Genomic DNA, 15,136 nt, shown 5'->3' with positions numbered 1-15,136 from the left:
GGGACGCTCCATTAGTACTGCTATATTCCATATTCGGCGAATATGGAATATAGCAGTACTAAGTTGAAATCGCCATGCGATTATTTTGTGTTAAATTAATCGCATCGCGATTTCAACGTACAGTAATTCTCAAATCCGACAGTACATTCTAGTATATGGAGACGTTCCCATGGTGATGGGGACGCTCCATTAGTACTGCTATATTCCATATTCGGCGAATATGGAATATAGCAGTACTAAGTTGAAATCGCCATGCGATTATTTTGTGTTAAATTAATCGCATCGCGATTTCAACGTACAGTAATTCTCAAATCCGACAGTACATTCTAGTATATGGAGACGTATATTGCGTCTCCATATACTATATGTAGTATATTGCTTCCTTCTCTTGCTGCAATGAACAGACACAAAATGGTGGCTGATTCTCCTTCCTTTATTACATCATTTCCCCTTCCTATTACATACATGCGGATTTTGATGCGGATCCGCATCAAAATCCGCACTGTGTGTGTGTACCATCCGGATTTTAGCCTCTCCATTGAAGTGAATGGAGAAAATCCGCAAGATATCCGGACAGGAAAAAAAAAATTAATTGACATGTCGCGGATTTGAAAATCCGCACCGCAGGTCAAAATCCGCGCACGAAAAATCCGCATCGTGTGCATTAAGAATTTCAAATTCTCATAGAATACAATGGACATGACCTACGGTGCGGATTTACCGCACGCAAATCCACGCGGAAAATCCGCACGCAATCCTGATCGTGTGCAGGGGGCCTAAGTCTTCTGAAATAATTATCCCTTTCCTCAGATACTGAGGTTAGGACTGTATCACTGATTTTATATTCTGCTCTTGGGTTTTTACGTCCCAGGTGCATTAACTTGCACTTATCAACATTAAATTTTAGTTGCCAGATTTTTGCCCATTCCTCTAGTTTTCCTAAATCCTTTTCCATTTGGTGTATCCCTCCAGGAACATCAACCCTGTTACAAATCTTTGTATCATCAGCAAAAAGACACACCTTACCATTGAGGCCTTCTGCAATTTCGCTGATAAAGATATTAAGCAATATGGGTCCCAGAACAGATCCCTGAGGTACCCCACTGGTAACAAGACCTTGGTCTGACTATACTCCATTGACTACAACCCTCTGTCTGTCCCTCAGCCACTGCCTAATCCATTCAACAATATGGGAGTCCAAGCCCAATGACTGCACTTTATTGATAAGCCTTCTATGTGGGACGGTATCAAAAGCCTTACTAAAGTCTAGATAAGCGATGTCTACTGCACCTCCTCCATCTATTATTTTAGTCACCCAATCAAAAAAATCAATAAGATTAGTTTGACATGATCTCCCTGAAGTAAACCCATGCTGTTTTTCATCTTTCAATCCATGGGATTTTAGATGGTCCACACTCCTCTCCTTAAGTATGGTTTCCATTAATTTCCCCACTATTGAGGTCAGGCTTACTGGCCTATAGTTGCCCGATTCTTCCTTACTACCTTTCTTGTGAATGGGCACAACATTTGCTAATTTCCAATCTTCTGGGACGACTCCTGTTGCCAGTGATTGGTTAAATAAATCTGTTAATGGTTTTGCTAGTTCACCGCTGAGTGCCTTTATTAGCTTTGGGTGTATACCATCAGGCCACTGTGACTTATTTGTATTAATTTTAGACTGTTAACTTAGAACCTCTTCCTCTGTAAAGACACATGCGTCAAGATTCATTAGTCTTCTTTCCTAACTGAGGTCCTTCTCCTTCATTTTCCTTTGTAAAAACTGAACAGGAGTATTTATTGAGGCAGTCAGCTAGTTCTTTATCTTCTTCCATATACCTTCCTTTAGTTTTTAATTTGGTAATTACTTGTTTTAGTTTCCTTTTTTCATTTATGTATCTGAAGAATGCCTTATCGCCTTTTTTCCCTGACTGAGCTAATTTCTCTTCTGCCTGTGCTTTAGAAGCTCTTATAACTTGTTTGGCCTCTCTCTGCCTAATCTTATAAATTTGTCTGTCATCCTCATTTTTTATTTTTTTTTTATAATTCCTAAATGCTATCGGCAGATAAATAAAAAATATGGTGTTCTGAAAATGGGGAGACAAACATAATTTTTTTCAAAAATGCTTTATTATGTAAAACTGAAACAAAGAAAGTAGACATATTTGATATCATTGCGTCCGTAACAACCTGCTCTATAAAAATAGCACATGATCTACCCTGTCAGATAAATGTTGTAAGAAAAAAACAGTGCCAAAACAGCCAGTTTTTGGGTACCTTGCCTCACAAAAGTAATGTAGAGCAATTAAAAATCACATGTACCCCAAATAATACTAATAAAACTGTCACCTTATCCCCTAGTTTCCAAAATGGGTGCTTCAGGGGGGCTTCAAATGGGACATGGCATCTAAAAACCAGTTCAGCAAAATCTGCCTTCCCAAAACCATACGGCGCTCCTTTTCTTCTGCGCTCTGCCGTGTGCCCTTACATCAGTTTACGACCACGTATGGGGTGTTTCTGTAAACCGCAGAATCGGGGTAATAAATATGGAGTTTTGTTTAGCTGTTAACCCTCTGTGTTAAATATTTTTTTTTTTTATTAAAATAGAAAATCCGCCCAAAAAGTGAAATTTTCCTTTAATTCTTGTGGAGCACCTAAATGGTTAACAAAGTTTGTAAAATCAGTTTTGAGTAACTTGAGAGGTGTAGTTTCTACAATGGGGTAGCCCCACAAAGTGACTTCAGACCTGGTCCTTAAAGTGGGTTTTGAAAATTTTCTAAAATGCCTTCTAACGACCTAAAAAAATGAAATTTCCCAAATGATGCCAACATAAAGTAGACATATGGGGAATGTTAAGTAATAAATATTTTGTGGTATCACTTTCTGTTTTAAAAGTAGAGAAATAGAAATTTTGCATTTTTCAATTTATTTTGTTAATTTTATTTTATAAAGGGGAAATATATTGACTCAAATTTACCACTGTCATGAAGTACAATCTCAGAATGGCTTGGATAAGTAAAAGCTTTCCAAAGTTATTGCCACATAAGGTGGCACATATCAGATTTGTAAAATTAGGCTCTGTCAGGAAGGGGGAATGGCCCAGATGTGAAGTGGTTAAGGCACCCTAGATGACTATAATAAGCAAATCATTAGATTGCAGTGTACTGGAGAAGCAATCTACCTGCAGGGTTCCATGGGAACTACAGATGTAAAAGTCAAGGTTTCGTGCTTTCGCATGCCGACATTAGCCCCAGGTGTCTGATGTTTAAAACTGCATAAACCCAGCAGCTATGGTGTTCATAAGCGGGTGCAATTTTTAAAGACTCGAAATCTGACATTTGCAGTGGATGTCTGGAAAGGTTAAGATTTGTTGGGTGATACCACAAGACCACATCACAAAGGACACAAATTAATTGAAAAAAAGACTTGTGTTTTTAAAATGGCTGGGTCAGAGTCCTGACCTTAACCCCATCGATGTGGCATTACCTGAAGAAGGCTGTGCACATGATGCATCCAGGAAATATTGATTAGCTGAAACATTTGCAGGGAAGACTAGTCTAAGAATTCTTCAAAATTCTGCAAATCTTACTTGTCACTGAAGGAAATGTTAGTTTGTGGCGTTTGCTGCTAAAGGGAAATCTACAGTTTATTAAATTCAAGAGTTTACCTACTTTCTTCCTGCACTGTGGATGTTTCCTCACTGGGGTAGATTTACTAAGGCCTCTTTCACACGGGCGTCGTGTTTTGTCCGGATGCGTCCTGGGTGCATTGCGGCAAACCCGTGCGAGTAGGTACGCAGTCTGTTTTGACCGCAATTGCGTTCCGTTGTTCAGTTTTTATCGTGTGGGTGCAATGTGTTTTGCACGCGCATGAAAAAACTGACTGTGGTACCCAGACCGAACTTCTTAGCAGAAGGTTTGGGTTCAAGGTTGTGTAGATTGTAGTATTTTTCCCTTATAACATGGTTATAAGGGAAAATAATAGCATTCTGAATACAGAATGCATAGTACAATAGGACTGGAGGGGTTAATTTAAAAAAAAATTTTTTTAACTCTCCTTAATCCATTTGTTTGCGTAGCCGGCATCTCTTCTGTCTTCATCTGTGAGGAAAAGGACCTGTAGTGACGTCCTCAAAGGTCCTTTTCCTCACAGATGAAGACAGAAGAGATGCCGACAAGTGGATTAAGGTGAGTTAAATTATTTTTAAAATTTTAACCCCTCCAGCCCTATTTTACTTAGCATTCTGTATTCAGTTATAAGGGAAAATAATAATGATCGGGTCTCCATCCCGATCATCTCCTAGCAATCGTGCGTATAAATCACACTGCATCCGCACTTGCTTGCGGATGCTTGTGATTTTCATGCAGCCCCATTCACTTCTATGGGGCATGCGTTGCATAAAAAAACGCAGAAAATAGAGCTTGCTGTGATTTTCACAGAACGCACAAGTGATACGGGAAAATCACTGCTCATGTGCACAGCCCCATAGAAATGAATGGGTCCAGATTCAGTGCAGGTGAAATGCGTTCACTTCACGCATTGCATCCGCACAGAAAACTCACCCGTGTGAAAGGGGCCCAACTGTATCTTAAATGTAGACAGCAGAAGGTAGTCTAAATATCAACCAAATTTTATCACTGTGACTTAGGATGGATGACATGTTTTGTGTGCAGCTAGGTGTAGCCGATTCTTTTGGCTTGCTATAAAATCACACTTGGGCCTCTTTCACATGGCGGTGTGCTGGCTGGGCCCGTGCTGCGGTCCGCAATGCACAGGCACCAACCGTGGGCCCATTCACTTGAATGGGATCTGTGATTCATCCATTCCGCAAAAAGATAGAACAAGTTCTATATTTTTACGTCACGGAACACCACAGAAGCACTCCATAGTGCTTCCGTGTGGTACCGTTCCGTGCTTCCCTTCTGCACCGCATCTCCGGATGCGGCATGCATCCGGAGATGCGGCATGCACAGGGCTGGTGCCCCTTGTATTGCGGAACCACAGTTTGCGGCCCGCAATACGGCCACGGGAGCACTATGCCTGTGTCGGAGGCCTTATGTGCAGATGATGGCTGAGAACTGCTCCGCTGTGTCCCTGTGCTTCAGAAAGGAGTTTACCTCATCCTGTACCCGAAGGCTGAAGTGTTTTCTAATGATGCTCCTCATTCCTACCCTTCAGTCTCCGAGTGCGGGATGAGGTAAACTCCTTTCTGAAGCACAGGGACACAGCGGAGTAGTTACCTCAGCTGTCATCTGCACATAATGTACATCTTCACAGTGCTAAGACCGGCGGACTTTACGTAGGGATCTGTGCTCTGCTTTCTCACACCGGCCGTTCTGCAATGTCATGAGATGGACTGACTTTGTTATCGTAAGTCTAAGAGCTGCCATTTTATCTCCACTGATTGTCCCCTAGACTAAACAAGCCATTATAAATAAATGGCATTTAAGAGTTTATTTATAATGTTTTTTCATTATTATTTTTCCCGGAGAACCCCTTTAAGGAGACTAAAAAGAAAACTTTAAAAACAAACAAAATAATTTGCAATGCTATGGCCAAAAATGCTTGTACTAATAAAGTATTATTTTCCCATGAAGTAATAAGTAATTTATCCCATACAGTGCACATTGTATAAAAAAAAAAACTAGATATTGTTCCTGCAATCATTGCCCTCACACCTCTGTAGATGGATATCTAATGGAGTTCAGAATATGGCGATCAAAAGAAACTATCATTTTTCCCAGATTCAATTTTTTCCAGTACTAAAAACATAAACACCATATAAATGTTATCACTGTAATCCTACTGAACCACAGAATGAAGATAACAGGTCAGTTTTACCATATAGGGAATGCTTTAAAAACAAAACCCATAAATTGGTGCAGTTGTAGTTTTTTTAGAACTTTTTTTTTTTTTTCTCCTTTCCCAGATACCCACTACCTCATATGCAATATTAAATGGTGACATTAAGAAGTGAAACTTGTCCTGCAAAAAAAAATACTTCATACAGCTGTGTGAACGGAAAATTTTATTTAAATTTCGCTCCGAGAAGGCAGGGAGTTTAATTGAAAAAAAATGCTATGTCCTCATCGGATTAAGTTTGCATTTGTTGCTTTATCTATTTTAAGTGTTGTACAGTTAAAAATAAAATAAATTCACTCTCTCACTTTCACTCTCTCACTTTCACTTTCACTCTCTCACTTTCACTTTCACTCTCTCACTTTCACTTTCACTCTCTCACTTTCACTTTCACTCTCTCACTTTCACTTTCACTCTCTCACTCTCTCACTTTCACTCTCTCACACTCTCTCTCTTTCACTCTCTCACACTCTCTCTCTTTCACACTCTCTCTCTTTCACACTCTCTCTCTTTCACACTCTCTCTCTTTCACACTCTCTCTCTTTCACACTCTCTCTCTTTCACACTCTCTCTCTTTCACACTCTCTCTCTTTCACACTCTCTCTCTTTCACACTCTCTCTCTTTCACACTCTCTCTCTTTCACACTCTCTCTCTTTCACACTCTCTCTCTTTCACACTCTCTCTCTTTCACACTCTCTCTCTTCACACTCTCTCTCTTTCACACTCTCTCTCTTTCACACTCTCTCTCTTTCACTCTCTCTCTCTCTCTTCACTCTCTCTCTCTCTCTTTCACTCTCTCTCTCTCTCTTTCACTCTCTCTCTCTCTCTTTCACTCTCTCTCTCTCTCTTTCACTCTCTCTCTCTCTCTTTCACTCTCTCTCTCTCTCTTTCACTCTCTCTCTCTCTCTCTTTCACTCTCTCTCTCTCTCTTTCACTCTCTCTCTCTCTCTTTCACTCTCTCTCTCTCTCTTTCACACTCTCTCTCTCTCTTTCACTCTCTCTCTCTCTTTCACTCTCTCTCTCTCTCTCACACTCTCTCTCTCTCTTTCACACTCTCTCTCTCTCTTTCACACTCTCTCTCTCTCTCTCACACTCTCTCTCTCTCTTTCACACTCTCTCTCTCTCTTCACCTCTCTCTCTCTCTCTTTCACTCTCTCTCTCTCTCTTTCACTCTCTCTCTCTCTCTTTCACTCTCTCTCTCTCTCTTTCACTCTCTCTCTCTCTCTTTCACTCTCTCTCTCTCTCTTTCACTCTCTCTCTCTCTCTCTTTCACTCTCTCTCTCATCCAGGTTCTGTTGCAGCGCATCACCAGCTGTGTCTCCTTTTGGTCACTGAGTAGTATGGCAGAGTCTCTTTCCTGGAAGCTAGCTGTCTTTCCTGAGCTAGCTGGCCATCCTGGTTAAGAGCCCACGGTCTGTAGCTCAGTAGTCTGGGTGGCTCCTTGGTCACAGGGCTAGTGACCCATGGTCTGTGGCTCAGCATCCTCATCTCGATGTCCTCTTCTGGTCACTCATGCAGGCTGGCATGAGTCTCCCCCCCAAGCACTGTTCCCTAACTGCAGCACACTAGGGGCTCTGACTGCTCTCCTTAAATGCAGTTTCTAGCTAGATCAGAACCTTCTAGTGGTAGGGATGGAGTGGAGAAGCTCAGCACAAACAAATACATTGTTTCAACTCCTGTCTTGTATAGACTTACATTAGAGCTTCAATGATACTCAATGGCAATGACAGAGCGTTTCCAGACTTAAGAGAGCTAAACCAGACTTTCAAAAGGTCAGACTGTCTGCTTTTTGTGGTAAACAAGTCTGGCTTTCCCCCTCCAAAACAGGGTTGTCTTTAAACCCTATGGCAGCTGTGGAAAATTACCAGCTTCTCAAAGTCCTAACAGTCTCCTAGTATTCATTAATGCTTTCCACAGAGCCATGTAAATGCTGTGATAATGAACAGGATATATATTGCAGTAACACAGTAATAAACAGTATAAGTTAACCTTTTCAACAGAAATAAAGTAAGAAGTTTTAACTTTGCATAGGGGGTATAGGCAAATGTCCAGACTTCAGTGTCCCTGCTCCAAATTATTTTTTACATCGGACAACCCTTTAATATAGTCTGATCTGTTTTTATGTTTTTCAGCTTCCTGAGAATTTAGAAATAACATGGAATAAAAAGATGAGAAAAACCGCTGGTTATTGTGTTACAGGGCAGAAAAGGCAAACATTGGATCGCTATGCCAGGATAGAATTATCTGAGAAAGTTTGTGATTCTGCAGGTAAGTTTAAAATAACCTATATATTATAGCTTTTCAAGGCAAGACTACTGCTAACTACACTCCTCAACATTGAAATTGCAACACTAAGGACAGGCTGTTAGATTATGCAAATCAAAGTAGCAACCAACAGATTTGAGTCCTACGGGAGAAGAGCGCTTTACAAATATTTTGTTGCTGTGGAACCAGTGGTATTGCCAGGAGCCATTTTTCCACAGGACAATGCCAGGCAGTATATTGCTTGTTCTACTGTGAGCAGCCCTGTGGCCTAAACTTGTTACCATGGCCTGCTGTGTTTCTGGACTTGTCTCCCATTAAGCACATCTGGGACATCATTGGTCAGCAATTGCAAAGGGAGCTGCCAGCAGCGGATGATTTGCTTGCCCAAGTGGATTCAGCATGGCAGAACCATTACTAACTATATTGATAGCATGCCATGGCATGTAAGTGCGTGTATTTCTGTGCGATACTGAATAAATCCAAATGTTTTGAATATTGTTTCCATTTTTGTTACAATTTGCATATCGTTAACATGTCTGAATCCTGTGATTTCTTTAATTCCAGGACTTTTCCTTCTTGGTGTTGTAGTTTAATGTTGAGTGTATATATGGTTGGAAGCTAACAAAGAACAATACTAGTTTGAATTACAGTAAGCTTTACAAAACTTACTAAGAATAGTCTTTATCTTTAGATCGACTCAGAGATACGTTAATCCATGAAATTTGCCATGCTGCCACTTGGCTCATTAATGGAGTAAGAGATGGGCATGGGCAGTACTGGAAACTTTATGCTCGAAAGTCCACACTTGTACACCCAGAGTTACCAATGGTGAGCCGATGTCACACTTATGAAATAAACTACAAGTTCACCTATGAATGCTCACGTTGCAAAAACACGTAAGTTGCAAATATATTTGATAGTACATATATAGGCTTACCAGTTGTACCATTATTTTGTGGTTTTGTACCTCTAGATTGAGCATACTATGGTTACCTGTTAGGACTATCTTTTACTGGCCACAGATTAGGTTTTTATGGAATAAAGATTCATGACAACTTATTCTGTTGCTTAAAGGTAGTCTGTCACCACCATATGGCCATATACAGTGCTTATATTGCCCTATAGCACACCTATACATGAATGTTACGGTACCTTTGTCTTTACACTTGCAGGAGCTGGAAAAACAAATTTTGATATGCAAATGAGCACTCGCAAGTGCCCAGGGGCGGCGTTCACTGTGTTGGTGCCCAGGCTGCTCTGCCTTTTTTTCATTGTTCCACCGCCCCAGCCACTGCATATGCCCGCCCTCCTATTCCCTTGCGTCATGCTAAGGTCCGGCCGAGATCCCGCGACTGCACTGCCTCGCCGGGCTGGAGAATGCGCACTGCGATGCCCATTGTTGGCACAGCATCGCTTTAATTACTGCGCATGCTCCAGCGAGCGGCTGGTTTTGCACCGTTCGCCAGAGCATGCGCAGTAGTTAAAGCGATGCCGTGCCAACAATGGGCATCGCAGTGCACATGCTCTGGCCCGGCGAGGTAGTGCACAGTCGCGGGATCTTGGCCGGACCTTAGGATGACTCAAGGGAATAGGAGGGCGGGCAGAGACTGGGGCGGGGGAACAATAGAAAAAGGCAGGGCAGCCTGGGCACCAACACAGTGAACGCCACTTGCAAGCGCTCATTTGCATATCAATCAAAGCTAGTTTTTCCAGCTTCTGCATGTACAAAGACAAAGGTACCATTACATTCATGTATAGGTGTGCTATAGTGCACTGTATATGGCCATATGGAGGTGACAGACTCCCTTTAAAGGCTATGTACACCTATGGAGGAAATTTATATATACATATTTTTTATTTTATTGCATTTAACTTTTTTTTTTTTTTTTTTTTTTTTCTCCCCAATGGGCTTTTATTAAGTTTATTGAGCTGTTCTGTCTCAAAGGGTTAACTGTTCCTAGCTGTGTGATTGGTACTTTCACTTTCTTCACTAGTCTAATAAACCTAACCTCTAAATTAGGTCATAAGCGCTTATTTAAGACACATTCTTATCAGTAAGATAACAATGAGTGTTTAGAAGGTCAGAGATGAGGAGCCTCTCAGCTCCCCCAACTGACGGAAAAGACACAAAATACACAGGCTGGTACTAGAGCATGTCTGCTGTATACAGAAAAAAGGACACCATATTTTTAATAAAGACCAATTTAAATGTATTTTTACCTCAAAATTGGCACAATGCAATAATAAGTGTACATGGCTTCCAAAGATGTACATAGCCTTTAAGTTTCAAGATTTATGTTAAAGATTTAACATTTGTACATTTAGGAATAATTTTTTAACACTTATGTAGTATGTATTGTTAGACAACATTGACTGCAAACTAATAGGCAGGAAAGGTAAATGTGAGCAACTTAGATGCCATCTGGGAGATAAATATGACTCAACCGCTGACATTCCCTGCAAATTAAATGGCAGCAATTCATATTAAATGGTGTGCCCAATAATTGGCCTGTTTATTCATTCAGCCAATGAATGAGCAAACACTCGGTTGCCTTTTTTTATTTATTTATTTTTTATTCTTTCTTAAAAATGTTTATTCCAGCAATAAAATTGTTCAAATACCATATATATGCAACATTCATAGTATATTGTATGAATTATAAAACAAAACAGCCCAAACACACCCCACCACCACCACCCCAAGAGCAAAGAGGAGCAAAAAATAAAACAAAAAAAATAGCTGTTTATATTCATAAAGTTGTTCCAATTACTCCCTATTCTTTCATAGGCTTGCATTTTGTTTTATGTAACCTGCTTTTCTGATGGACCTGTTTTTAAATTCCTCACATTTGTCTGCTCCCTAACAGCAGAAACCTCAGTTCTCATCCATCTTCTAGCTACCACTAACCAAGCTAAAAAAAAAAAAGGGATTTATAAAGCATAAGCCTATTATCTTTTGTTAATTTAAGCGGAATTTCTCCCAAAATGCAACGGTCATCACATAGTCCAGATCTTTGTTAGCATCCCCCAAGAAGAAAAGGAAATCATCTGCATAGAGATTTTATTCTGGTCTAATATTTCCCATAGAAAATCCAATTACACACGATCAAAAGCTTTTGACGCATCCACTGACAGGACAGGACACTGACCAGGGTCCTCCCCCACCCATTACAAATTGCCGAAAATCCTGATGTGGACCTTCCAGGGATAAATAAGTTTTGGTCTGAATGTACCAACTTTGTATATACTCCTTTCCTTTCAGTCTTTTCGCCAAAATCCTAGCCAGGCTCTTGGTCATTATTCATAGATATTGGACGATAAGAACCCGGGTCTAAACTATCCTTACCCTCTTTGAGAATCAAAATAATCATTGCTTCCCCCATTGAGTCGGGCAAATAAGCCATTTGTTTTGAATATGAAAAAACCTCCAATAATTTATTTGACCAAAACTCCCCATCTAACTTGTATAACTCCATGGGTAATCTGTCTGGGCCTGCTGTTTTCCCCATTGGAGATTCAGTTATTGCAGATAACACCTCATTTAATGAGATGGGTCGATCCAAGCATTCCTGCTGGGTGGTATTAAGTTTGGGAATAGCAATATCCTTGAAAAAGCCCCTCAGTCTACAATGATCTAACCGGGTTTGTGTAGAATACAAGTCTGCATAATAATCCTTAAACCCCATAATCTTTTCTGGGTCACTATAGGTTATGCCCTCCTTATTCCTAGTCATCGCTATATTTGCCACCATTTCCCGCTTATTAATTATTCTAGATAGGAGCCCGCCTTGTTTACCCCCTTCCAGTACCTTCTTGATCTAACAAAAAGCTCCTTATTCTGTGCTTAGATGCTACCTGCCATGCTTTATTTGCTCCCTGAGGCTTTTGTTTAACCATACTTTCCTCCCTTACTGCCATGTCTCTCCTTAAAGTCTCTTCCTTTTTACTTTAAATTTCTTTAATTTTTTTCTCGCCCTTATTCATTGGGGGACACAGGAACTGTGGGTATAGCTATGTCCTCTAGGAGGCGTTGACGCATTAAAAGCTGTTAGCTCCTCCCCTGGCAGCTATACCCCCTCCAGCCTGGAGAGAGAGCTTCATTTTTTTTTCTAGTGTCAATAGGAGGCAATACCTCCCTGCTCTGCAGGGAAGCTCCTGAAGATTTTTTATATTTTTTTCCCATTCAGATGGGAAAGCGGTGGACGCCTCGCCTCCCTACTCTCCCAGGGTCAAGTTGCGCCAGTGCCGGTTCTACGGAAGATCAGGATGGAGGATAGTCTCCCTGGGGATTGGCCGTGACACGTGGTACGCCAATCTCGTTCTCCTTCTAGGAGACATACATGGTCACTGCCACTCAGAGATGGCCTTCTTTTGCAGAGTCCGATCTTCCATTAGTATTTTCATCTTTGTTTGCTGGTGTGGCTATTTAGACTGCCATTCTACGCAAAGAGTTTTTTTGGCGGATGTCATCCGCAAGCCTGTATCGTCCCGGATCTATTCAGGACCTGCAGGTCCTTCCTGGGTTTGTGTGGAAACCGAAATGTTCCGCCACTTTGTTTTTTCTCTCCCCACGATCCTGTCCTTTCATCAGGGTTGGACCTTGATCTGGCCTTAGTTCTTGAAGGGTCAGGTGTTGGCGCTTCTATTCTTTTCCAGCGCCCTCTGGCCCCCCCTGGGGCTGGTAAGGACCTTTTGTTCAGGGAGTGGCACATACGGTTCCTCCGTACCTTCCTCCCTTACTGCTTTGGGACCTGAGTTTAGTACTCTCAACGCTCGAGGCTTCTCCTGGAGCCCTGGCGGGAGATTCTCTCCTACTCCTGTCCTGGAAGATTGTTCTTTCTGGTTGCTATCACTTTCATCAGACAGTGTCTGAGTTGGCAGTGCTCTCTACAGAGAACCCTTCCTGGTTATTTATAGGGACAAGGTGGTTTGCCGGCCTGTCCCATCCTTTCTTCCAAAGGTGGTCTCTGACTTCCGTTTTAACAAGAAACGTGTCCTTCCCTGACGGTGCCCATCTCCTTCACACCCTAAGGAAAAGGAGTTACACCATTTGGTCGTTGTCAAAGCTCTGAAGCTCTATTTAGCAGCCTCTGGTTCCTTCTGCCGTACGGATCCCCTTTGTTATTCCAGAGGGTCCTCGAAAGGAGTGGGCGGCCTCCAAGGTGGCAATTGCACGATGGTTTCAGTCTGCAAGTGCTGAACCATACCCGGCCAAGCAATGGATAGCGCAGGCGCGGGATCTGGCTGCAGAGAAGGATGCAAAGGAAGAGCGGGGCGGGCAGAGGAAGAGGCTGGGGCGGGGATATGACGAAAAGAGGCAGAACAGCCTGGGCTCTGAGGTGAACCCCTCCCTGGGCACTTGTGAGCCCTAATTTACATATGAATAAAAGTCTCAGTTTTTGCCTTGAGGGAACTTCAGAAGCAAGCATCAAAGGTACCATTAGAATCATGGATTGCTATGCTAGAGCGCTATGTAAGCGGTCTATAAGGTCACAATCTGGTGACAGACTCCCTTTAATACAGAATGCTTACTAAAATGTGGCTTTAGGGGTTAAAAAAATAAAATAAAAATTAACTCTCTTCATCCTGTTCGCGCAGACGGCATTGTCTTCTTTCTTCTTTCCGGACCTGCCAAAGGACCTTTGACGTAAACTTGTTGAGCATGGTGATGTCAGCGCAGGTCATGCTGAATGAAGATATAAGATTTTGGTCTTCATTCAGCAGGACCTGCGCTGACATCACCACATTCACCACGTGTTGAGTGTGATTGTCATCAAAGGTCCTCTTGGCAGGTCCTGAAAGATGATGATGCTGGCTGTGTGAACAACAGGATGAGGCGAGTTATTTATTTTTTTTTTTACTTTTTTTTTACTTTTTTTTTTTAACCCCTAAAGACATTTTAGTAAGCATTCTGTATTAAGAATGCTATTTTCCCTTTTATAACAATGTTATAAGGGAAAATAATAAAATCTACAGAACATCTAACCCAAACCTGAATTTCAGTGAAGTTCGGGTCTGGGTACCAGAGTCATTTTTTTTTTTTTACCACGCGCGTGCAAAACTCATTGCACCTGCGCAATAAAAACTGAACATCGGAACGCAATCTGTCAAAACTGACACATCCAGACCTAATCCAGACACGCTCGTCTGCAAGGGGCCTAACAGAAGACAGCGTAATTCCTTATTTTCTAACCCAACCATCTTGCATTCCATGACAACATTTTGATTGCTGAATTCATTTTCTTTTATAGTAATTCAATAACAAAACACATGGCACAATCCTGAGAAGAGAGAAAAAAGAATAACTCCCCCCCCCCCCCCCCCCACTCATGGTGTATCCTTCCCCCAAAGGGATTTAACACCCTAATGCTCTAGTGCAAATTCCTCCTCCCTCCCCCTCCATCAGTTTTCCTGCAACAAATCAACCCAAACCCTCAATTTCTGACCAATTATTAACTTCCTGAGCAGAGGGAAAAAAAACTCACTTTGCCCTTCTACACAATTTGGAGCTTAGCAGGATACAGAAGGGTATAATTTATTCCAGCCAGGTGCAATCTCTGCTTAAGGCCGAATGCACACGGCCGTTGTTCACGGCCGTGAGCGGTCCGTGGAACCGCGGCCTGGATTCCTGCTGAGAGCAGGGGCGCACGGCGTCATTGGTTGCTATGACGCCGTGCGCTCCTGCTCTCAGCAGGAATCCAGGCCGTGGTTCCACGGACCGCTCACGGCCGTGAACAACGGCCGTGTGCATTCGGCCTAATGGCAATACATTTCTCTTTTTGAGTTACGAATGAATAATCCGGCAATATTGACACTTTTGATCCATTAATTTCCACGGACTGAAGCAATCTTAAATGTGTACAATCTACACCCTTCGTTTTTTCCAGTGTTCCTATCAATCTAATGTTAGACCTCCTATCCCTGTCTTCCATCTCTACAAGTTTCTTATTAACCACTTCCCATCTGGGCCATTTGCCCCCTTCCTGACCAGGCCTAATTTTGCAAAACTGACAT

At 41.9% G+C, this 15,136-nt stretch overlaps 1 protein-coding gene across 1 annotated transcript in view; it reads left to right on the top strand.

Annotated features, from left to right (window-relative positions):
* The window catches only part of GCNA (germ cell nuclear acidic peptidase), a 46,786-nt gene that overhangs the window by 21,805 nt on the left and 9,845 nt on the right, over window positions 1-15,136 (top strand). The window contains exons 10-11 of the mRNA XM_044306681.1: window positions 7,990-8,125; window positions 8,814-9,018. Of these exons, the coding sequence (XP_044162616.1) occupies window positions 7,990-8,125; window positions 8,814-9,018 (341 nt within the window). The remainder of the gene's footprint in view (window positions 1-7,989; window positions 8,126-8,813; window positions 9,019-15,136) is intronic.

This window comes from Bufo gargarizans, chromosome 9 (assembly GCF_014858855.1).
Source record: "Bufo gargarizans isolate SCDJY-AF-19 chromosome 9, ASM1485885v1, whole genome shotgun sequence".
NCBI classification, from domain to species: domain Eukaryota; kingdom Metazoa; phylum Chordata; class Amphibia; order Anura; family Bufonidae; genus Bufo; species Bufo gargarizans.
Note: the sequence above shows the minus strand (reverse complement) of the source record. Positions and strands in the feature narration are given on the sequence as shown.